Source organism: Typopeltis vanoorti, chromosome 16 (genome assembly GCF_054136105.1).
Source record: "Typopeltis vanoorti isolate ZY-2024b chromosome 16, IOZ_Tvanoo_1.0, whole genome shotgun sequence".
Classification (NCBI taxonomy): Eukaryota; Metazoa; Arthropoda; class Arachnida; order Uropygi; family Thelyphonidae; genus Typopeltis; species Typopeltis vanoorti.
The window spans coordinates 111,760,034-111,786,707 of NC_143564.1; the positions used below are offsets into that span (position 1 = coordinate 111,760,034).

At 34.6% G+C, this 26,674-nt stretch overlaps 1 protein-coding gene across 3 annotated transcripts in view; it reads right to left on the reverse strand.

The window, feature by feature from the left end:
* Positions 1-26,674, reverse strand: part of LOC150098264 (spatacsin) — an 891,110-nt gene that overhangs the window by 747,331 nt on the left and 117,105 nt on the right. For all 3 annotated transcript variants that reach the window (XM_090406151.1, XM_090406152.1, XM_090406153.1), the window contains exon 7: positions 9,145-9,305. In XM_090406151.1, coding sequence (XP_090262277.1) covers positions 9,145-9,305 — 161 coding nt within the window. The remainder of the gene's footprint in view (positions 1-9,144; positions 9,306-26,674) is intronic.

Below are 26,674 nucleotides of genomic sequence, written 5' to 3' on the forward strand. Positions count from 1 at the left end.
TCAGCCCCACTCAAACCTTCTATCTGGCTAAGATATGTAGATGATGTGTTCTCTATTTGGCCTCATGGCCCAGACACATTAGACTCCTTCCTCAGTCATCTCAATAGCCTACATCCAAGAATCCAGTTTACTATGGAAAAGGAAAAGAACAACTGTTTACCCTTCCTAGACACCTTAGTCACACGCCTGCCTAATGATACACTTGCCTTCACTGTATACAGAAAACCCACATGCACAGGCAGATACATTCACAAACTCTCCCACCACCACCACCCCTCTCAACAATATGGCATTATTAAAACTCTTACCAAGAGAGCCCACAATCTTTGTTCCAGTGGAACCGCCCTCACTACTGAACTTAACTACATACACAACACTTTCCTCTCCAATGGCTACAGCAATCACAGTATCAAAAAAATAATCAGTTCCTCCCCCATTCCCCGTCCTTCTCGTCAACAAGAATTTAAAAATGCCATCACCATACCCTACATCCGTGGCACATCCGAAAAAATAGCCAAGATTCTAAAAAAGTAAAACCTACACACAGCATATAAGCCCCACCGCAAACTTGCTACCCTTATCCGTTCTACGAAAGATCAGCTCCCTCCTCTCTCTGCCTGGAGTTTACAAAGTACCCTGTTCCTGTAAGTTGGCGTACTTTGGACAGACATCCATCTGCCTCGAGGAACACAAGTCTTACATCTGTAAACACAACTATGATCATTCAGGCTTGGCTGACCATGTCTTGGATACCACCCACAGAGTATCATGGAAGAAAACCACCATGCTCCATCACAGCAAATTCAAGAAAGAGAGACTATTCTTAGAAGCAGCAGCTCTTAGAAATCAACCAAATCTTTATAAATACGGTTGCATTAAGCTTCCGAAGATTTGGGAAACACTCATCACCAGAGATCCCACCTTACATTCCAGGCCACCTACAACTGCCCTTAGAGGGCACTCTGCCTAGATAGGACTTTAGTGTCATCCACGTGGTTGGGCTTAGTATTGTATGATATTTGTGTTATGTTACATTAGTTATTTTTGTAATTCCCATAGATGTCCTAGTGACTAGGAAGAAATATAGGAAGTATTAAATTCTTTTTTAATCCTTTCTGAGTGTTGTAAATATCCAGTAAGCCTCCAACATTATGTCCTCACAGCACTTAAGCCTCTACACACAAATTGTAACTATTACTGTATAATGTGGAGTACTGTAGCAATGGCAGCAATTATGTCAATTGAGCTTCGCTTTGAATCTTGGTAACAGACATGCACATTGGTTGTTGTTTTTAGAACAGCTGTCATTTGGTAAGAGGAATGCTAGGAAGTAAAGGGTAGCCAAGTAAAGAAGAAGAGTTAAAAAGGTCTAATAAACTACCAAGTTAAGTTCTCTAATCTTGGAAAAGTTTTTATATGCATCTTGAATTACTCTCGAAGGACACAGAAATGTGAAGCTAATAATTGAAGTACAGTATTAATATATCAAGTCTTTGTATATGAGAATATTTTTGTGTTTAATGAAAGGCAAGTGACTACATTCCTGTTGTTTCAGAGATTATTCGTCATGCCTACTTCAGAAAATTGAAAGATAGATACGTTAAGAAATTTTGATATGGGCAAGTGAGACTACAGAAAAAGTTTTAAGTTGAATGCTATGTTCAGTTTGTTTTATAAAGTATTTCTTGTTATCTCTCAGTATTGAATTTAACTGTGAAAGTTCAGAGTATGAGAGAATATTATTGAGCTCATTTATGTAATTCTTAAAATGGCCATTTAATTATTCTCTGTATGTTGTACATAATTATATGTTTACAGTAATATCAACTATTCACACAAAAATAAAAGGCAAAGGTAATATTCAAAAGACATATTTCGGTGATTACACCACATTTTTTTATTATTCAGTTATATAAAACACTGAAATAATAGTTCCCGACAAGTTTCGTAAATCGTAGGATTTACATATTCAGGGGTAAATAGTATAACTTAAAGTTTAAACAAGAGAATTAATAAATACAAATCATAACCGTCTGGCTATTCATAAAACTCAAATAACAGAATGCAGATATATAACGTTATTGATGTTGAACAATACTGGACGATGTCACGTGTGCTTGTTCTCGTTCATACAGTCTGAGCTCAGATTGAGGTAGATTTTTTTATTAGAGCTGACCACACTTGATGGATGACCACACCAATGCCAATAATGCACACAACTAGAAGCAAACACTAGAGGCTGGGGACCCTTGCTTCGATGACTTGACCATTTGAAGTCATTGAAGCTAATATACACAAACATGCACATGAAATCAAAGAAGACAAATCATAAAAGCCAATATCAGCAACACATGCTTCATTTCCTTGTAGGAAATGAAGCCAATATATACTAATATGCCAACAAAGCACATCACATTTTTATAAACTTTCATGGCTTAGGAATATAAAAAATAAAATTTAAATTAAAAAAAATAGAATGTCCATTAGCATTATACACAAACGAAAGGATATGTGCGTTGTATTATAAACTAAGGCAATTAATTGGAGTCATTAGCTCCTATATGCAAGTAGCCTGGTTGTAAAGACACTGAACATGCAATCTTTGTTTGTTATACTCATATAAATAATCTCTCATTGAATTGACATGGAACCCTAATCAGTAAACTCGTGGAACCCTAATCAGTAAACTGGAACAGATGGGGATAGATATAGGGTTGGTAAGATGGATAGGAGGGTGGTTGAAGGAGAGATACCAGAGAGTGGTTTATTCAGGAGTGGAGTCAAAAAGACGTCTTGTGACTAGTGGAGTGCCGCAGGGCTCTGTTCTTGGACCACTGCTTTTCAATTTGTTCATCAATGATATTGGAAAGGATTTGAGAGGAAGTGTTCACTTGTTTGCTGATGATGCAAAGTTGGGTAGAGCAATTGTGAGTGCACAGGATGTCAAAATTTTACAGGATGATTTGGATAGTTTGGAGGACTGGGCTAGGAAAAATGGATGTCAGTTTAATGTGGCAAAGTGTAAGGTTATGTACTTTGGGGTGAAAAGAATAGCAGCAGTATATCGCATAGGTGGAACTGTACTCCAGGAGATTGATGAGGCCAGGTATTTGGGAGTGCTGGTGGATAGGGAGTTGAAGTTTAGGGGGCACATTGCAAAAGTAACTAAAACAGCTCACCAAATCACTTGGCTTATGAAAAATACTTTAATATGCAGAGAGAAGCAAGTTGTTGTTCCTCTGTATCGAGCCTTAATAAGACCCCATCTGGACTTCTGTGCCCAGTTATGGGCACCAGGGTTTCTTCGTGATGGGGAGGAAGTGGAGAGGGTCCAGAGACGAGTGACCAAGATGATAGCAGGTCTGTGGAATGAACCTTATGAGAATAGGTTGAGGATTTGTGGGTTGCAGAAATTGGACGATAGGCGAAGGAGGGGTGATATGATTGAGACATTCAAATTACTGAAGGGTTTTTGTAAGATTGATCCAGAAGATATTTTTGAAAATATGACTGGTGGTGGGAGGACTAGGGGCCATGCAAGAGCGTGGTTGACAAGAGTGTTAGAGCTAGGTTTTTTACTTGGAGAGTGGTGAATGAGTGGAATAAGCTTCCAGAGTCTGTTGTGGGTGCTACAACCGTGAATGAGTTCAAGGCAAGATATGATAGATACTGTGTGAATGTTGAATAGTTGTTCCAGACATGATGTTAGGGCCTCCCTCGATGAGTCTGTCGACTCCTTGGAGTTTCCCGGAATAATAATAATAATAATTATATTCTAAAGGAAATATAATTCTCTTAAATTAGATATAATTTAATTTATCATCATCAAATTCCCAATATATACTCTCAAGGGTTGTACAGGATATAATAGTACTAGATGGGCAATTACATCATTACTAGCTTCCTATCTAATTTTCCTCCAAATCAGTCTGTTACCTGTCAAGACAACAACACTATCAGTTCTGATATTTCTATCCTCTAAGACACTTTTTACTGTATCAATCCACCTATATCTTGGTCTTCCTCTGGGTCTTTTTCCTGACAACCTAGCAGAGAACAATTGTTTTTCTCATCTTTCCTCCCCCATTCTGTTTAAGTGACCATACCACCTGAGATTAGCTCTGCTAACACATTCCTGGATGCTGACAGTGGCATTTCCTAATATCCTCGTGTTTAATACGATATTGCCATTGATGCCATCTGTTCACACCTCTAATCTTTCTCAGGACTCTCATATCTGCAGTCTCTAGTCTTTGGTCAAGTGTTTTACTTCTGACCCAGCTCTCAGATCCATAAGTTAAAACTGGTCTGAAAACTGTCTTGTATACAGCTAATTTTGTGTTCCGACTAATTTCTCTCTTATTCCATATGAATTTATTCAGTTGACTTCCTACAATATCAGCTTTGTTGATTCTGTTGTCTATTTCCATATTTAATTTACCATCTTCACTAAAAATCGTACCTATGTACCTGAAATGTTTTATTTTACTTGTTCTATAGGTTCTCCATTCACAATGCAGTTGATATTTTCAATGTTTCTACCTATTTTTATTGTCTTTGCCTTGTTATTGCTGACTTTTATACCATATCTATTACAACAGTTATTCACTTTAGTCAGGGAATCTTGCAGACTTGTAGCAGATTTATTTAGAAGTATAACATCATCTGCATAAAGCAAAGACCTGAGATTAACATTTCCAAGTTTGATATCAGGTTACCACTTTCCTTCATAATGTGATCCATATAGATAATGAATAACAGAGGGGATAATGTACATCCTTGTCTGCAACCAGATTTAACATTAAAACCGCCTTCCTGTATTTCCTTCAATTCTAATTGCTGACTTACAACTCAAATAAAGACTAAGTATTGCTTGATATAATGCCCTATAGACACCAAATAAATGTAGCATTTCAAATAGTTTCTTTCTTTGCACCTAGTCATATACCTTTTCAGATCTACAAAACTTAAATACAGATCTTTGTTATATTCCCATGATTTTTCAATTATCCGTTGTAAAGTGAAAATCTGATCCTGACAGTCTCTATTTGGCCTGAATCCAGCTTGTTCTTCACAAGCTTCTCTTCAACAATCCTTCTCAACCGTTACTCAAGTATACTTGCATATATCTTACCAGGAACACTCAGTAGTGAAAGAGCTCTACCTCTGTAATTCTCAGATTCATAAACACCTCTGTAATTCTCATATTCAGTTTTGTTTCCCTTTTTATATATATGGGTACCATGAGAGCTCTACTTCAATAATCTGGAATTTGTCTCTCTGTCCAGGCCTTCTGAATTATGCAGTGCAGCCAATGTAAGAATTTTATACCACCACACTTCAGCATTTCAGGATGAATATCATCTACTCCTGCTGCCTTTCCACATTTCAGGCTTTTGATGGCTTTTTCTACTTCAAGTATGGATATGTATTCCTGACTGCATGCCTGGTCACTGTTTTTTACCACTGCGCTGACATCACTGCCTCTTTCATTTAGCAATATTTATAAGTAATTACTCCATACTTCAAGGATATCTTTTTCTCCTACTTTCATGTCACCTTTATCATCTCTAATTCCTTTTACAGCACTCTTTCCTCCATTCCTAAGCTTCTTCAACAACCTCCAGAATATTTTGCCACCTTCTTGATATTTATTTTCTATATTCTTGCCAAAGTCCTCTTATGACTTTTGCTTAGCTACTTTTACACAGTGTTTAGCTTTCTTACATTTGTCTCTGTATTTTCTAAGATCACAAGCTGACTTATTTGACAGGAACTTTTGATATGCTTTCTTCTTTTCCTTCACTGCCTCTTTAACTTCGTGTGTCCACCATGGAGTTCTGATTTTTCTATCCTAGCAGACAACACATGCCTCTCTGGCTGAATCAATCAGTGTTTTCTTCAGGGCTTGCCAATGAATCTCCAAGATTTGGTTGCTGTTCTCAAATTCTTTTATTTTTTTTTTCAATCATGTTTGTGTATTTTAGTCCACAGTTCACATCTGAGAGCTGCTCAACTTTTATTCGCTTTAAAACTTTCTTACATGTTCTTTTTTTCAATATGAAATTCAATTTTATCCTGCTCAAGACTACATAATGATCGCTTCCAATTTCAAATCCTCTGTACACTCTGGTGTCCTGCATCAGGGTCACATAGTCAATGAGACTTTTCTTATTCCTTGCCTTTTCTCTCCATGTGAATTTATGTACATTTTTATGTTGGAATATTGTGTTAGTAATAACCAGTCCATGTCTTGAGGCGAAATCCAACAGGTATTTGCCATTATTATTAGCTTTGCTCTTTTCTCCAAATTTTTCCAATATATTTTTGTATGTCTGATAATCATTGCCTACTCTGCTATTTAGATCTCCAACAATGACCAACTTTTCCTTTTTCATTGTGTCAGTTGCTTTCTCTAAAGCCTCAAAATATTCCTCCACTTCTACCTTAGTAGAACCTTCTGTGGGACCATAGGCACAAAAGTATCATTTCTCAGTACCCCATTCTCAAATTTATCTACATCGCTCTACTTGAGACTGCCTGCCACTTAAGAAGATTAGCCTTGTATTCAGTGTTGAATACTATGGCTACTCCTTCTTTTCCTTGATTGTCATTGCCTGAATATAACATTTTGTATTTATTGCTCAGAAAGGTCTCATCAGTTTTTGCCTTTTTTGTTTCAGTCACCCCTATTATGTCGATCTGGTACTTATCTAATTCCTCAGCTAGCTCCATTTCTTTGCCATTCAGGCTTCTTATGTTGATAGTACTGATCGTTAACTCTGGTGATGTTGAGTTGGGGTTTGTTTTCAGATTTGTTCCAGTAACTGACTTTTTGCTATTTGCCCAGGTTCCCTGGCAAAAATAACATGGGCCTTGTTTATCTGGGCAACACCCCAGCCAGCATGAAATTCGGTCATGTTGTACCATCATTTTTTATTTTGGTTTAGGCCAATAAGAATACAATTTGGTCAACTAAATCCCAAATTGCAAGCCCATACTCGTTCATTCAGTATCCAGGTAGTTCGTTCAGTACCTAACACGGTGCACCATGAGAAGGTGAGAACTGGACATTAGGTCAGAAGCCCTGGTCGGTTCCCTGCATTCCTTTCTATGTGGAGGTCTCCTCTCAGTTATATAGCTTCGACCCTTAAGCAAGCGAAAAAACTTTCTATGACTGTGAAAATAAGCTGGAACATTGAATAAAATCAGCTGCATCCAAAATGAGAAACCAGAAACCTATACACAAGTAAAACAGTTCACACATGTAAATGCAATTTTTAGTGAAAATGGAAAATGAAATATGGAAATAGACAACAGTTTGACTCACCACCATACTAACAAAGTTAGTATGGTGGTGAGTCAAACTTGCATCTTGTCCAAATGACAGTAAAACCTTTTGGTCTCTTGCCAAAGCAAATGATCATAATTTTTGCCACCTCTTGCACCCCTGTCGCACTCAAGTACGTCTACTGTATCATCATCCACACAAAAAAAAAAAAAAAAAACAATCCAATATCTACACACTTTTCTTTCAATGCATGCTTAACTAATAATGATAAATATCTCCTCCAACCATTCCAAATACTCAATACTTTATCTTTTCCAGAAAGAAATCACAAGAATATTGTCCAAACTAGACACTAAAGTTTCCTGTTCCTGATAGCATTCCTCCAATTCCTGAATATTTGTGTGCTAGAATCGACTCCTCCGCTATGTTGCCTTTTTATGCTCTTACTCCACTGGTATCCATCCCACAGCTTGGCCTACATTCAATCCATCCCCAAGAGTGGGGGGAGGACAAATTCTACTACTACTACCACCAGAGTATCACCTAATCTCTCATATTGTAATCCTCTCGAAAGTAACAAAAAGAACCAACAATATCCAACTCTTACGCTACCTCAAAGGTAATGTAAGAATTTGATGTAGGGTTTTTTCCTCCTTACTAAAGGGCAGGCCAGTTAAATAACGTTGAAATCAAATTAGTGTCACTTTTGCATACTGTTTGAATTCTAATGTAGTTTGTCTCTGTATATATACATATATTCCAGATAATGACCTTAATATGAAGGTCAACATGTCAGGAAATTAAAGTAATTATTCTTAAAACAGTAGTCCCCATAATTTTATCAAGATGAATACTGATCACCAGGTAACATTAAAAGAAAAGCTACACAAATGCACATTTCTCATGCAGTCCCAATGATGAAGGATGAAGTCCGAACAAGATGAAGGATTCCATCAAAACATAAGTATCATGGAAGATAATGTTCTGACATCATGGATAACTACTGATGATTCTTTCAAAAGGAATGTGATACAATTCAAAAAAATAAATAATAATTCTCTGTATAGAGTTAGAAAGGCATATTTCTTTTCTAACTTTTATATTTTCCATGTATTTTTCTTACTATTTTTGTTACGTTCACAACCACAATGCAAGACTGTGATGTTATAAGAGCAAGTGAAACTTTAATCTTATGATATCCATCATACAAAGTGGGTATAAGGGGTGACATAAGTTCATTCATATTGATATAAATGAAAAGTAGGAGATAATTAAAAAAATCAATATGTGGTGCAAATATTTGACTATCATTTGCATAATCAGTGTACCAAATTTATTTTTTTTCCATGCTTAAGTCAACCATGTTACCAACACACATACGAAAAAAAATAAAAAATTTGCTGTCCAGTGTAATCAATCCACTTAACTCCATACATCCTAATAATTAGTATGCAATAAACATAAAAATGTTTTTAGAATTTGATATATTACAAAAATCTAATATGCTTGTAAAACTACAAGCGCATTAGTACCATTGGTGGCCAAACGGCTCAAAAAATCTAAAACACAGGAGACCAAACATGGAACTTATTTTTTCAAGAAGGATGGTGGTGAGATCTCTCTCACACATTGACTAATGAAATTATCTACTTCATAAAAGCATTCAAAAATGTCCATGCCTACATTGAGACTCAAATCAACATACTGCTGGCTGAAGAATGGAGATGCTTTACACTCAACCAACTAGACCAGTATGATAATGAACAACTAAAATATTATGTATTCCATTAATTTAAATAATTAAACTTCATTTTAAATTTGCATCAACATTTTAATCAGTTAATAAAATTCACCTGTAAAAGATGATAAGCAAAATGATACGAGCATGAATCACTAATGTTTTCTTTAACAGTCTCGTTTAAAAGACAAAATATTTTACTCCAATTACGAAGCTCCATCCTTATTTGAAGAAACCAATTATCACTACTAATTTTGGTCCATATCTGCTGAAAACCTGGAGGAAAGAGGTAAAAGACTGCTTTCAGTACTGTAATCAGGGGGAGAAAAAAAAATGAAGTAAGCCAATTTTATTCAGTTCCATTACTACAAACTGTTCACTTTACTCTTAATGATTTTTTTTTTCATAGCAAATTCCAAATAATTTATAATATTAAATTAGAAATGATGGAACTGGAATTTCCAGACCATTTCTCAATACACTCTCAACAAAACAGTCAAATCAATATATCTCGAGTACATGTTCTCTTTTCATACTGCTCATTTCTGTGTTCTTTAGGGTAGCATTAACTTCAGGAATTGCAGTCTTTGTTTTGATAGAATGGCTGTACCTACTACTTAAGATTACTCATTATAACATTAACTTGGTTGTTATCATTTTTATGGTTATTTAATGAAGTGTAAAGATCATACACAAAAATTATAGAACTTGAATATTAAAACTTACCTGTGAGAAAAAATCACTACTGGCAGATTTCAATTTTTTTTTACAAAAATTTGAAATCTGCCAGCTTGGTTAGTTGAGTTAATGTAAGTTTTCCAATCAACTGCCTACAAGTTTAAATCCTGTTGTGGATATGGATGTTTGTGATTGTCTTTAGTTGGAAGATAAATTTCAGTGATTGTGCTGGACCACCTCATCACTATTAGCAGCTAGAGTAGCTTGAAAAAAAATTCCACATTTGGACTAGACAAAATCATGTTCTAGAGAGCATGATTTTGATTACATAAAAATTTAAAAATATGATAAGAAAAAAAGCTCTACAGGTTTACAACCTTTTGTGTTTGAGAGTCAAATAAAATACTTGTATCTCGCAGTTGACTATAAGAAATTTAATTCGGCAGACAATTCATTTTGACGTGTACGTTATTGAAACAAAAATGAAACTCAGAATCCTACAAGAAAACTTTCAGATCTAAACAGTTAATGCAGAAAAAGTAAGGAATAAAATGAAAGTTTTCAGTTTTACTTGTTTATGTAAAAACAAGTAAAGCTATGAAGCAAGTCAAAACAATAAAAGTGAAACAAGTATAAGAAGCAAAGCAATGATTATTTTTAATAATTGATAATACTGTTGGACTGCTGTATGCTATGGCTCAAATTTCAGAGGGGAATTTACATCCTCAACAATTAAAACAATAATGTCCGCCAAACAACTGTTTCTAATTTTCAGTTACTCAGTAGCTGTCTCACTTATTTTTAGAAGTAAGATGCTAACTACATCCAAACAGCTGCTTCAAATTTACACCAACCTCTTGCTCATTTTTACATGTGAGATGGTTTTAAGAAATTACTTTTTAAGAGGAACTACATAAAACCATCAACAAATAACTGGTCACAAATGAATGAACAATGTAGCATGTAGCGGTTTATGGCATTTTCCTTTCTTCTCTCCTTAACAATCTCATACTAATTTTTGATCCAATTGTGCAGAAGTTGTCAGTGAACCTTAAACAACACAAGAAATAAATATATTCCTAATTTTGTTGAAAACACAGTATGCAACTTGTACTGGGTCTGCATGAACAATGCAGACACAGAAAGCCTCCTATTTCAGTATGATAAAGAGGAATTTCTCAGAAAACCTTTAGAAACAAAAGAAAACTATTCTCCAAATCAGGTTAAAATTGAATGAACCTTGATAGATATAAGACCCTTCACTTCACTCCTCTAACTTAAAAGCAATATAGTAATCAGGATACATGATCTACTTAACTAGTTAGATTAATTAAATGATCAAGTTTATATAACCTTCAGAAATGACAAGGAAAACACCCAAACTACATGTCAGAAATTGGAACTCTACCATATTAAGCACTAAACAAGAAAAACTTCTCATAGCTATTTCCTTAAAACAACAAAAAATCAATTTGAAGCTTAAAAGATCAAAGCCAAAAATGATACTCGAAGATAAAAAGAAAGAATTATTTTGAAAAACAGTTGAATAATTTATGGATGAACTGCACTATAGGTATATCAGATAAAAAAATTAATAATCCAGAAGGAACTTCCTATAAGATCCTTCGAATCATAACAATTTTATGATTAGAAACTGCACTAAAAATCCAAAAGAATGAGAAAATACCTGATTTTGATAGTATATAATATCAGAAGATATTAGAAACATATTAAACGCAGCCAATTAAGGGTCAAAGATAGATAACTGAGAGGACATCCCAATAGCCTTTAAAGAATGCAGAGAACCAGATGGGGCTTCTGACCTAATGTCCAATCCTCATCTTTACATGATGTGTCTCATTAGCAGGCATCCACTGAGTACTGAATGAATGAGGATGAGCTGGCAAACTTGGGACTAAGCCAACCAAAATGTACTCTCTAGTGGCTTAAACCATAAATAAACATGAGGAGAATGAGAGGAGATTTGGAGCTTGCTGGGGCATCATCCAGTTAAATAAGGCTTCTGTTGTTTTCATTACGGAACCAGTATGAACAATGATATTGGAACACATCAGAAGAAGTGAAGAACAAAGGAAAGAAAATTGAACTTGCAGAAGAACAGGAAAAGTGTGATGTGAATATAATTGGAAGTACTGAGAGAAATGGGACTAAAAACTACTAAATAAAGAACATAGGATGTTATATTTGGACAATAATGATCAAAGAAAAAAAGGAGTTCCAACAGCATTCAACATCAAGCATGAAGAAAAACTTCTTGATTGGAAGAAAGTTACAAGCGGAGTTATGTAGGAAAACATCAAAATGAGGAAATAGACAATAAAACTTTTGTGCCTATGGTCTCACAGAAGGTTCTCCTAAGAGTTTGAAAAATTTTTTTAAACATTACAGAAGACATCATCACATTCCTGATATGTACCCTCAGAGGGTATGCAGATTATGACAGCACTACATGAAAAAGATCATTACTATAGTTCGCCCACCGATTTGAGGTCCCTCGAAACTACTGCGCATGTCAGAAAAAGGAGAATCCATTCCGATAATAGGGTAATCAGTCTGTCTTCTGGGATGTAATAATAAACAAACTGAGTTTGTTTATTATTACAGGTTGGAAAATTTAGCTTTTCTTTTACGAACATTGTTGTTTTTAAAGTGTAACTATTTTGCTTGTATAACAGTTGGAAAAATGTACGTAGAGTGTTAATACGTGCAAATACTGCATTCTACATAAAACAATGTCACTTCGCTCCATGATAAGTTTCCTTTTATTCTGGGACTTTTTAAAACAAAATCCGATTTCATGAAGTATTTTCTTTAAAGTTTCTCTTTTCCAAGGAAAATTAATTTTTTCTTTAAGCACAGGAATCAAGTTCAGAATAGTTGGCACTCTTTTCTCGAATACGTAAAATTCGTGAATAGCTCTTCTTATAACGTCTACATCAAAATCATTCAAAGCTACGGTTTCGATGGTTTTCTTTCTCTGGCGCTTTTTTTTTTTTTTTAGGAGATTTAAATTTTGGCTTACCTTCACCTTTTGATTCCCTACGAATTCTTTTAACAGTTGACCCCGATACGCCCGCAATTGCACTTGCACGTTTTATGACTTGAGAAAGGGGAACAAGAAAACGGCCTTCAGACGATTCTTTTTCGCAGAATGTCAGCACATTATTCAATATTCTTTTGCAAGAGCTACTGAAACGTTTAACAACAGAACTTGTTGACTGTACTGGATCCATCATACAAATTAATAATAAAAAAATAACGCAAAAAGAGAACAACAAAAATCAAGCTAGTACTAGTACAGCGACAGACAAAAAAGCACGTGATTTCGCATGTTGGCGACCAATTCGTACATCCTTCATTTCTTTCTCCCCTTCAGCATGAATCGACTATTCTTGGCACAAAGCCAAGAAGGGACCTAGAAGTGGTGGGTGAACTATAACTACCTATCAACAATTTTCTTCAAAATTCATCTAATATCCGTCAAGATTCCAATATTATCCACAGAATCTATATATTCCACTGGACCTTCAAGGTTTAGTTCTTGTTTTCAAACTCTTTTTCCTGAAGGATATTTGTGTATTTGCATTTACAGTTTCACCTCTGCAAGATGCTCAACTTTTGTTTTAAAACTCTATTGCATACTCTTCTATTCAATGACATTCAATTTTATCCTGCTCAAAACTAAACGGTAATCATTTCCAATGTCAAAACTTCTGTATACTGTTGTGTCCTGAACTAGCATAAAGGTATCACTATAAACAATAACATAATCAATGAAACTTTTCTTATTTCTCACATCATCATCTCTACATGAGAAATTGTCCACTTTTTTATGCTGGAACAAGGTGCTAGTATAACTAGTCATCATAATACTAATTATGGATATAGATCATATTGGTCTGTTCCGATCTCATTATCCATCTAATATCCTTTTTTGAGGTCCACCAGGCCTTCTCTTTCCAACTGGAATTATATTTTATTATTTGTTTAGGATATTGGATGTTGGCCATTCGGTTTACATGTTCTATCCCTTTTATAAATGTTTAGTTTTTCTTTTATTGATTTTTTTAGTTCTTTTAAAATATCTTTGTTCCTTTTTTGGTCTAATAATGTGTATTTTGAAGATCTCATAAATCTCATTTCACTTGTTTTTATTTATTGTTTATCTCACTGTCATGTAATAATGTGGGCACTGCTAAAGTACTGTATATTTTCAAGCATATTTCTTTTTGTACTATACTTAGATTGAGATATTTATCAGGCCTATAATCTGTAAAAATTTTGAAGTTTTTAATTTTGACTTTTTCTCCTTCATATGATATTTCACATCCAAAATGTTTAGTTCTTGTTCTATTTTTTATTATTAATACTTACTTTACTTCTAACTGGAGTTTGTCCACAAAATGCCATTGTTTTAGTTTTATCTATGGATATTTTCACTCCAAACTGTTCTATTATAACATTTAAATTACATATTGCTCTTTGTAAATTGTCTTCCTTATCTGATATTATTACCTGATCATCTCCAAATAATAGTATATATATATATATATATATATATATACAGGGTGTATATATATATATACACCTTTGCTGCAAGTTGCCCGAGATCGTACTACGTATTAGGACTACTTGCATTATTTCACGCTAGTAATCGCGATACTTTTATAGTTTACTATATTCAGCATGAAACTCTCTGATTCCAATCTTTGAGTTTCTTATTCGGTTTTAAAACAATGTGGGAATTAATATCCCCTTAATTTAAATAATGTTTATATCGCCTAAATGAAGCCTATTGGCTCTTTATATTTAAGTATATTATTTTGTTATTCTGGGATATTTCTATACCCGGATTGTTTACGGTCACTGTATTAATATTTCATTAATATAAACATGGAAAAGTATTGGAGACAGAGGTCATCCCTGTCTTACAACTTGATTTATGGATTGTTTTTCAGACATTTTTTCATTTATTTTTATTTTTATTTCATTATCTTTGTATATATTCAATATTGCATGTAGTAAAATATTAAGTATATTTATTCTTTGTAATATATCAAACAGTATATATCTTTTTATCTTGTCAAGCGCTTTTTCGTAATCTATAAACATAATAACTAGTCCTGAACAGAAATCTAGAAGGCACTTACCATTATTATTACCTTTGCTCTTTCTCCAAATTTTTTCAAAACATTTCTATCTGGTAATCATCATTACTGCTGTTTAGCTCTCCAAGGACCAACTTTTCCTTTTTCACTGTGTCAGCTGCCTTCTTTAGCACATTGAAGAATTCCTCAACTGCTTCCTTAGTGGGAACATAAGAACAAATAAATCTTGGTGTCCAAGTTTCCCATTCTGATATTTGCCCACATCACTCTACTTGATATTGTTTGCCATTCAAGAAGATTATTCTCTTTGGTGATGAATAATATAACTACTCCTTTTCTCTTTTTTCATGATTGCTTGAATGTAAAGAAGACAAAAATGAGTAAAAATCTCATCTGTTTTTGTCTTCTTTGTTTCGGTAATGCCTATCATATCGATCTGGAACTTATTATATTATTCTGTTATTCTATTTCTTTTCCAATGATGCTTCTTATGTTGATCTCACGAATCTTGAACTCTGCTGATGTTGAACTGGCTGACTTTTTGCCAATTGTCCTGGTTCCCTGACAAAAACAACAGGGTTCCTGTTTAGCTGGGTGACATTCCAGCCAGCCTGAAATTCTGTCATGTTGTAGCATGATTTTGGATTTTGGTTTAAGCCAATAAGAATACAATTTGGTTGTCGTAATCACTAACTGAGAATAAACTGAATGTGTGAGAATTACAGAGGAATTTCTCTAGTGTGGTGTTCAAGGTAAGATTTATGCAAGTATACCTCAGAAGAGGCTGAGAAAAATTGTGGAAAAGAAACTTGGAGAAGAATAAGCAGGGTTCGGGGCAAATCAATATGGATTCCGCCATTCTCGTTCTATAGCCGACCACAGAGCTGATCTCACCCACCTTTGGACTCAGGCCATAGAAAGATTTGGAGAAACTCATGTTATCATGCTTGATATTTCTAAATCATCTGATTGTCTGGCACTGAGATCTCTTGAACAAGCCACCATCTTATGACCTGCCTTCTACTCTCTGTGATTGGACTGCCAGCTTCCTCACTGGTTGTTCATTATGTGTCATGGTGGACGGCTTCCCCTCATGCTTCTGTGCTCTCACTCACTCTCTTTCTCCTTTACATCAATGACCTCCTTTCTCTGACTTCAGTTCCTATTCATAGATTTACCGACGACAGCACTTGTCATTCAATAAACCCTGTAGTACCATAATGTTAGATGCCTCTTCAGTGACTTGGATACTGACCTCTCAACATCCTGAAATGGAGTGAAGACAACTTAGTAAATTTCAAAGCTAAAAAAACTCAAGACTGCCTTATTACCTGCAAGAAAAATCCTACCTCATCCCTTCTAATTTTTGATAATGTTCCAGTTTCCTTTCAAGATCAATTTTCTTTTCTTGAGTTGACTGTCACATCCAGTTTATTCTGGATGTGACTTATCCTGGCACAAACATATTACTTATATAGCCTCCTTAGCCTCTAATAAGCTTTGTGTTCTTTTCCACTCTACACATTACTTCTCTTCCTTTCAACTCTTAACACTTTATAAGTCTCAGATCCATCCAACTTTGGAGTGCTGTTCCCATATTTGGGGTGGAACACCCAAGACCTCTCTAAGAATTTCTGGTGATATTCAGAAGAGAGCAATCCACTTAATAGATGACCCTTCTCTCACAGACTCCCTTCAGTGCTGTGCCTGTTCTATAGGTATTTTCATGGGCATTGCTCCTCTGAATTGGTTTGGTTGCTCCACTTTCTTCTTACCATAGAAGAACTAGAGCAGCCACTGATCAACACCCATACACTGTCCAGATTCAAATGCACCGAAGTAATTTCTCATCAGCTTCCTTCATTCCATCCACCTCTATTTTTTGGAACATCTTCTCCAAGTACAACCTCTCACTCTTTAAAAAACATAGGCTAAATTTTACTCAGATCACAATCTCATGCAAGTTTCATCTCTCGCAGAACGTTCTCAGTCCTATCACTCAACCTCACATCCTTTAGCACTACAAAGATACTAAGCAGAACAACCTCTTGAACTTCTACTCTTCTTTATACAGACTATTACTTCTGCTCTGCTGATCCATATACCTGTTCTGAGCAAGTCAAAGAAATTATCACTGGCATGAAGGCATTCATTTCTCATTCGACTCAAAATTCCATTTTCCAAGCCGTGGTCAACAAAGAGTATATCAAAGCAATTGAATTAAAAATCTCAACATATTATAGGTGGCTTGTATCAAGAACATAAACAGCATTCTAATGCAAAAGCAACCTCAAATATGATTTCATAAGTCAACAGTAGAAAACTCACCTCAAGTCCAAGTGGAAGCTGTGCCTTCTGCTCCCTTGCAAAAGCAGTCAGATGCTGCTTCTGCTCACCTGCAGTTCACCTGTTGCTCTGTCATCCAAATGACACCACTATTACAGCACCTAAAGATAAGGATGACTCCTAGCATCACTCTTACTCCTGCATTGATGACCAATGCAAATCATCTCCCACCATACTAAAAGTGATCACCACATGGCTATTGTGGTTTTTAGTGCTAACACTTGTCCCGTATCATGTATACAGTCTTTCATGCTCAGCTGGCACTTATCCCAATGCATGGAAACACGCATAACAAATTCCGAAAAAGGGAAATAAAAGTCTACCATCAAACTACTGTTCTAATGCAATTACCTCAACCCACTCCAAAATAATAGAGAAAGTCATCAACAGTCAACTAATCTACTGCCTAGTAACTAGTTAGTCAGCAACCACACTGTGAATACCCTCAATCTATATCCATGGCCTTCCCTCTTAACTTAAATCACCCGTGAATGGATATGTGTCATGGAAAGACTTGTAGAAACATGCTGTTCATTATGATATATTCAGGGCATTTGATCATGAATGGCATCGAGGCCTGCTTGGTAAACTGCCATCCTTCAACCTACCTGCCAACCTCTGTAACTAGGAAGTAAGCTCTGTTGTTAGCTGCATGTCATGGTAGATGGCTCACTCTTTTTAAACTTTGCCACCAATACTGGAGAGCCTCAGAGTTCAGTTCTATCTCCTACTCTTTTTCTATTAAAGATAAATGACCTATTCTGAATCATTGCTAACCCTATTCACAGCTTTGATTATGATAATCAGCAAAGCTCTGAATTATCAGCAAAGTTGTACATTCCACTCATCCAACTTTCTGAATATCCTGAGACATCCAAAGCTTCAAAATCATCTGCAACCAGTGCCTTAAACACCGATCTCCATACACTCCTTCAAATGGGAGGATAATCTGTCCACCTTAAATGCCATCAAAACTGCAGTTCTTGCCTTCTCTCACACTAAAGGGATCTGAGCTCACCTACCCTTATCCTCAAGTAAATACACAAATCATCTGAATGGATTACATCTCCTCACCACCCCAGACTGGCATTCACTTCTGACTTTACCTGGCATAAACATATCATATCAATAACTTCCTCAGCCTCTTAAAAAAACTAGCTATTCTTTTTCACTCTGTATATATATTATATATATGAAAAGCCATTATTTTCATACATCTCACTAACTCTACATATATCCCAAATCTGTCCATTCTTAGAATACTGTTCACATTTCAGGTAGTGCACCTAACATCTTCATGAAAGTCTTGATGCTGTTCAGAGGAGAGCAAATTTGGCTGATAAATGACCCCTCTATCACTAATTCACTTCATCCTCTATCTCCCAGATGCAGTGATCAGCTCTGTCTTTTCTACAAGTGTTTCATGCACAATGCTCCACTGAATTGGCAACCATCATTCCTCCACTATCTGTTGGACCTGTTAAAACAGAAACAGCAAATGCCCAACCTCCCTTTTCAGTACAACTGCAAATATGCTAAACTGCATCATCTATTCCTCTTTTATTCTATCTACCACTGGAACAGTCTTTATAGTTCCCAGAAACTACAACCTCCAACTCTTCAATAAAAATGTCAACTGATTTCTTCTTTGGTCATTCTTCTCATAGCAATACTATGGTATTGGTTCATCTAACTGTTATCTATGAAATCAATATTTAAGAAATATATATATAAACAAACAAATAACAATAATAGTGCATTCCAGCCTCCTTCAGAACTGATTCAGCCTGTCTGGTGGTAAAGTTTAAACTTTCAAATGTTTTACAAAGTCTAGCTATGGTTTTATACATTATAAATTAGCCCTAAAAATGGTAATTGAACAGCTGTTATTAAACAGACTGAACTATTCAATCACCTACCATTCATCTGTTCTATCAAACAGATAAATCTGAGCAACATGTACAACAATGGTATGGATTTTGTCATAAGTATGTTTTCATAACTTCTTAAATGAATCAGAAATAAGAAGTAATAAAATAAATACAGAAGCAGAAATGCATTTTTTCTTTCATAAAACATGAAAACTGATAATTATGGAATACATAATTCTACTGCATGGAATACATACATCATCTTGCACCTTCCTCTCCTGGTCTCAAATAGGGTACACAGAATACTATGATAACTCAAAAGAAGTTTCAATACCCGTCTCAATCTGCACAGTCTTTCAAACCAGTCTATCATCTCTTATTCTCTATCTTCTAACACTACCTTATTCAGATCTTGATCTTCCTGATTCTTTCATTCCTATTTTCTAATCATTATTTTCTATCTAAATATATTCACAATTAACAACACAACTAGAAACACTCTTTTTACAGATTTTTGAATATCACTTATGCCAAATTCCATTCTAATATATTGCCTTTTTTAAATATAATTCTGTCAATGTTGCCATCTATACATTTCCAAATTTTCCAGATAATTCTAATATGTGTGGTTTCTTTGATAACTCAACCTCTCAGTTATGTTTTAGGTGATTTAAGCATTATTTGTATACTGCTAGATTTGTATTCTACCTGATTTATGTCAATTTATTATACTGCTAGATTTGTATTATACCTGATTTATGTCAATTTATTAAAATATCCCATCATACCAACTTTGCTTATTCTGTTATCTATTTTAATATTTGTCTCTTACTAAAAATGGTATAATATTTATACCTTAAACAATGTGTTAAAATTGCTTTCTCAGAATGGAATTTAAAGGATTCAATACTGACAAAGAAATCCATTCCCCCCCCCACCCCACCCACACACACCCATACATTTTGGTATTTTTTGTTGCCTGCTTTTGTACTGAATTTTTTAGAAATGTGATCTAAATGCGATAAAAGCAAACTAAAAAGAGTTATGTTTCAGTCTGGCTGTTAGGGAAATGGAATGACACAGAATAAGTTTTAGAAATATGCAAACTAAGGCAGATGAGCTTTGGAAAAGCGAGCTGTAAACGAATATCAAATACTGCATTCAAAATTTGATAAAAAAAAAAAAAAAGATTAAAAAAATGGCAGTTATATTGAGCAAAGATAGAAGTAAAAGTTTGAAGAATTAGAAGCCTGTAAGTGACTGAATAATAATGACCAGATTATATTCAAGATGTTTTAAATTAACCATCATATAGATTTATGGACCAACATATAATAAAGGATTTTGAAGAAACAGAGATCTCTTTATGATGAACTACAGAAGTGCACAGAATAAATACTGAAGCATGATATGATTATTCATATGGGTGATATGAATGCCAAAAAATTGCAGAAGAATTAATGAAGATGAGAACACAACAGGTAATGAAACATGTGGTCAAAGAAATGATAATATAATTTATTGGTAGTGTTTTGTGAAATGAATAATATATGGGAAGAGGAGCTTAATTAAACAAAAACAAAATATATAAATGACTCAGATATCACCAGATGATAAAAGCAAACACTAAACTGGTCACACCGCAATCAAGGTTAGCTTAAAAAGTTCGCTCTTAAATGTTAAAGCAAGGCAAGGAGTTGATGTAGAATCTATTCATTACTTAGTAATATGTATATGAAAGATATATAATAAGAATATGAAAATTAGAAAGCAGAAAGTAAGAATAACATATGTCAAAGTGTAAAACGAATGACAGAGAAACTTTTCTGTCATAATAAAAGAAATTTCAAATTTTGCAGAACAAGAACTAGAAAGTGAAAAGAAGGAAGCCAAGAAAAGAAGATAGAAGGGAGATGGAATAATTTTAGAATAATAAATAATAAGATAGCAAAGAGGGAAACTTTAAGGGCAGTATATAATGATGGAGCAAAAAAGAGAGAGAGAGAGAGAGATTGTTTGGGCATTAAAGAGGGGAAAAAAATGAATTAACAAACACCTGGAAACTCATTGAAGAAATGCATTGAATTAAAATGCTGTTTGAAAAAAAGTCAGAGAATTTAAAGAAATTCATTTCAAAAACTGCAGAGAAAAAGATAAGTTAGTTAAAATATTGGAAAGTGAAGATAAGAGAAAGTATGTGGAAAACACAGTAAGAACAGCACAGAAAGATGCAGAGTTAGACCATGTTGAAAAACTGTATGAAGTGACAAGCAAAACATTCTCTGAAAGAAGGGAGCAAGAAAAATGCAATGAGGGACAAAAACAGTGTGCTGCTAACTGAAGAGATTGTTCAAAGATGGAGAGATCAGTTTGATGAGATTTTCAATGCAGTAAAAAAAATATAGCTGGCACAATAACTGCAACAATGGAGGAAAAGGGATATGCCAATGACAATACAGCAACAGAAATGCTTTAAACAACTAAAGAAATTGCTGCTAATAAATGCAAGTGATCATTAATAATGTGTTGGTGAGTGTAAAGATTCTCAGATAATAGAAAGAAGTAATGATAATCATAAATCCAAAGAAAGGAAATTTCAATAAATGTACAAATTGAAAGGGAATTAATCTAATACCAATACCCACAAAAATCTTTTACAACATTTTGATAAACAGGATTAAAAATGAAACAGAAAAGACAATATGACATGGGCAAGTTGGTTTTAAAACAAGTGGAACAACTACATATCATCTTTTTATTTTAAGGAATATAACTGAACAAAGTATAGAATTCAGAACTGTGTTAGATTTAAATTTTAGTTTTTGCCAGTTTTGATAGAGAGACATGGATAATAAATGAATTTTCCATATCTTCCACTAATAGAAGCTATGGAATTCCTGATAATATGTAAGAATAATAAAAGAAATGTATAAAGAAAGTAAAAGTTGTGTTAATGCACAGCAAACAACATCAGAATGGTCTGAGATAAGGACTGATGTGTATAACATCTATGCTACTTTTTAACATGTTATTGATTGAATTATGAGAAAAAGTTAAACAGAGAGGAATAAAACAAATTCCTATTTATCAACCTCTTACATGAAAATTTGCAAAACTAACAGCATATCTGTGCCGAAACCATAATTATAAATCTGGAAATTATGTCAGCCTAAAGAAGCTATGTTTTCAAAAGCAGATCTAATGAAAAAATTGTGCTTATTTTCAGAAATGAATCTATCTTCAGCACTGTTCAATGGATAATAACATTTCTGTGCATCAAATGAATTAAGCCTCCAGTTACTCGTGAGGTGACTTCATGCACAAACTTTGTTTGCTTACATCTGGATAAAGGATGAAACCAAGAATATAATTTCTTGGCATCTTTAATTTATAGTATAACCAAGTGAAAAAAAAACTTTCAATCTATCTCGAATCCAGAGTATTTTAGTAATAAGGTGTGACACCTTTTGGCTATTTGTATATGAAACTATGACCTGCATTACTTCAACCTTTATATAACTTCTGGGTCTGGCTCCTACTGATTAGACCTCAATAAAGGTTGAAACCAGTCTGGGATGGCCCTTCCCACAATGCATAGCATTATACATGTCCATACAGATATGTGCATTGCAATATAGGATACTAAGGCAAGTGATGTGAAGTTATTAGTCTATATATATACAAGTAGCCCAGTTATGAAGTGACTTCACATGCACACTTTGTTTTCTTACACAATTATACCAAGAATATAATTTGAAAGAGAGATGGTAAATCTCATTAAATTCGCCGGTAAAATAGACTTTCGGCTTATTATCTTAGTAATTAAGAATATAATTTCTTGGTATCTTTAATTTATAGAATCTTCATGTATCTTTTGCAATTATAACCAATGAGGAATGCTATAAAAAGAGATTCAAAAAGAATTTGTTGAATTGAAATATTGAATCACCTCCAATAACTGAACCTGGAAGTTCAGTTACTAGGGACAAAGAAATTTCTTTTTACCAAAGAAAAGTTGAGTGCTACATGAGTAATTATTATGGGTGACTTAAATTAATCGAATTTTGACTGAGTAGCAGAGAAAACTCATGATAAAAATAAAGGAGAATTTATCGAGCAGTTGTGCGATAACTTTCTCAAGTAGTATGTACATCCTCTCAGTTAAGGATGTAAGTTAAGTCAATACAGCATGATCACTGCCACCAGTTGGTAACATTGATCATGCTGTATTGACCTGAGATATGGATGTACCAATTAAGATAGATTACGGGCTGAACTGCAAATCTGGAAATTATGACAAACTCAGGAGAATACAACTGATACCATGAAAATATAGTTTCATGGTATCAGTTGATGAATGGGAAAGATTTCAGCAGTGCACGGGAAGCTTCATTAAGATGCTTAAGAGATGCAGTATCTAAATGTGTCCCAAGAATTTGAAGAACAAACAGAAAGTGCAATCTAATTAAACAAGAGATCAATAATAATTAGGTAATGATGCAGAAGGAATATTGTGGGAATAAGAGTGAGAGGAGTTATGAAATATATAAAGCTAAGGCCAGAAAAGTTACAAATATAGTATGGAAAGCTAAGTTAGAGTGTAAAAAGAAACTGTTTGCATAGACTAAAGGCAATCCAAAAGAATCTGCAAGTAAAAGAAAGAATGAATGCAGATGATACCCTAGTATCAAAAGCAGATGAGGTAGTTCAAATAATGAGTGCTTGCTTTACCAAGATCTATCAACAAGGTATCAACAGTGCTACCACTACATTGGACAAAGAGATCAAGGTGCATGAAAAGGAGGTTCTAGAGCTGTTGCATAAACTGGATAAGATTCAGCAATTGGGGCAGATAAGATATCGGCACATGCACTAAAGGAATTTTCAGGGCTGGCTAAGCTTTAACGTATTCATATAATTTGAGTCTTAGCTCAGGAAAGACCCCACAGGAATTTATTTTTATTAAGGATGGTGTAAAGACTAATGTGTCTAATCTAATAGATTCTAACCTAACAGTATCTCTGGAGTAATTAAAAAGATTTTAGACAAGTTGATAAGAACTTATATGCAGACAAATAAGTTATACTTTGGAAAGAACAGCACAAGTTTACAAATGGCAGATCAGGTCTTAGCAATTTGCTCATATTTTATGTTACAACTGAGTTGGATAAAGAGAATGGATATACAATGATACTGTTGGACGTGGGTAAGAACATTTGATAGGCACCACATTAAAACTAGAGAATATGGGATTGGAATATAAACTATTAGCCTGAATAAGTAGGTGGCTGATGGACAGGTCAGAAAGTGGTATATGAGAGTGTATGAATTTGCCAGATTTAAAGCGACCAGTGGTGTGCCCCAGGGATCCGGCCTTGGCCCATTGTTGTTTAATCTATACATTAATAATCCTAGAAAGGGGCCAACAGGATTCTTCAGTTGTTTCTGATGATGCAAAGATAAGCAGGGAAATCAGAGATGCTACTGATATACAGCATTTACAGGGTGATTTGTATAGGCTGTTAATTAAAGTTAAATTAAAGATATATTAAAGATGCCAATAAACATATTCTTATTTGATTCTTTATTCAAGTGTAAGCAAACAAAGTTTGTATGTGTTCACAACTAGGCTACTGTATATAGAAGCTAATGACTTCACATTAATTGACTTAATATTCCATAATGCAAAGTACACATCCTTTAAGGTGTGTGTACAATGATATGCATTATGGGAAGGGCCACTACCTAGACCAGTTTCGATCTTTATTGTCTCATCAGTGAGAGCCAGACCCAGAAGAGATAATGTTGAAGTAATGTAGAAGTCACATATTTCCACTTAAATAAAGGATCAAACAAGAATATAATTTCTTGCCATCTTTAATATATCTTTAATTTATAACCAAGTGAAAAACTTTCTACATTAATGTTAGTAAGTGTAAAGTTTTCTTTAAGTTTTCTTCAGTAAGAAAAAAAATGCTGTCGATTTAGGGAAAAAACATATTGCAAATTGAAATAAAATATCAGAAAAAGAACAAAAGAGCTAAAAAAATCAGTATGGAAAAAAGTATGTTGGTGAAATGATCTCTATGCATGAGACTGGAAGAGATTGTATCCAGTTGTAATGATAATATTATAATCATTATAACGAATGATGAATATACACCCTCTATCCAAAAAGAAACCGAACATTTCGAAAATAGAAGAAACTAGTGGCGCCACCTGTATCTTTTTGTTGTCGAAAGCGGCAACCTTCATTAGTGTTGTGTTCAACTGTTTATGACATTTGTTTCATTAGAAGCAGAGTTATAGTGCCAACAGTGTGTTTTGACCAATAGTCAGAAAATGAGTTTCAAACAGAGAGCTGTGATTGACTTTTGTGCTAAACTTGGTAAAAGTTTTACCGAAACACATCAAATGCTTCAAAAAGCATATGGTGATGAATGCTTATCCCGTAGTCAGGTTTACAAGTGTAAGTGATTTCAAAGTGGTCGTGAGACTCTTGAGGATGACAAAAAGCCAGGCCATCCAAAAACTGGACTGAGCAAAGTTAACATCCAAAACGTACGTGAATTCATCATCAAAGAAAACCCGAAATCATCCGTGAGATTGAATGAAGATGAACTGGGATTCCAAAATCAACTGTGCACAACATTTTGACTTTGACTGAGCGTTTGGGCTTTCGTAAATTGAATTCATGATTTGTTCCCCACAAGTTGACCACAAAAAATGTATCGAATTGAACACTCCAAGGACCTCATTAAAACCACTCGTTAGGATTTAAACTTTCTTGAAACGATTGTTAGTGGTGACGAAACGTGGTGTTTTGAGTATGAGCTGCCAGAGTGCTGAGTGGAGACCACCAGAAGAGGGGCATCCAATAAAAAGTTGCTTGGAGAAGTCAAAAGTAAAGATAATGCTGATTTGTTTCTACGATTCCAAGGGCATTATTCACAAAGAATTCGTTCTGCCTGGCCAAACGGTCAATGGTGAGTTTTATCTCAAAGTTTTGAAGCAATTGATAGCGAGAATTCATCGCGTATGCATGAATATCATGACGACCGACCATTCATCAAAACACACTGTCACTCTTGGCACTATAACCCAGCTTCTAATAAAACAAATGTCATAAACAGTTGACACAACACTAATGAAGGTTGCTGCTTTCAGCAACAAAGAGATACAACAAGTGGTGCCACTAGTTTCTTCTATTTTCAAAAAAGTTCGGTTTCCTTTTGGACAGAGGGTGTGTGTGTGTGTACACATATATACACGAGGATGGTCTGAAAAGTTCTCGACTTCGACCCTACCTGGCAATACTATTGGCAAGATTTTTTTCTCTAAGTTGGTACATTTGTCATAGCATCCATGAAATTGCAAGTCTATTAAGTAGTTTGTTTTATACAGCTGTCTGAAGCAAAAGTGTTGTCTGTATCCCTTGAAATAGCTAAATTGAGTATCGTGCAGTTATAAAATTCTTTGTAAAAGAAGGTTTAATGGCAAAAGAAATTCATTCGGAGTTCATAAAAGTTTATGGGCACTCTTCTTCATTTTCGACAATTAAGAAATGGGCTGCAGAGTTTAAACATGGCCGTACAAAAGTGTAGCACATCCAAGCATTACA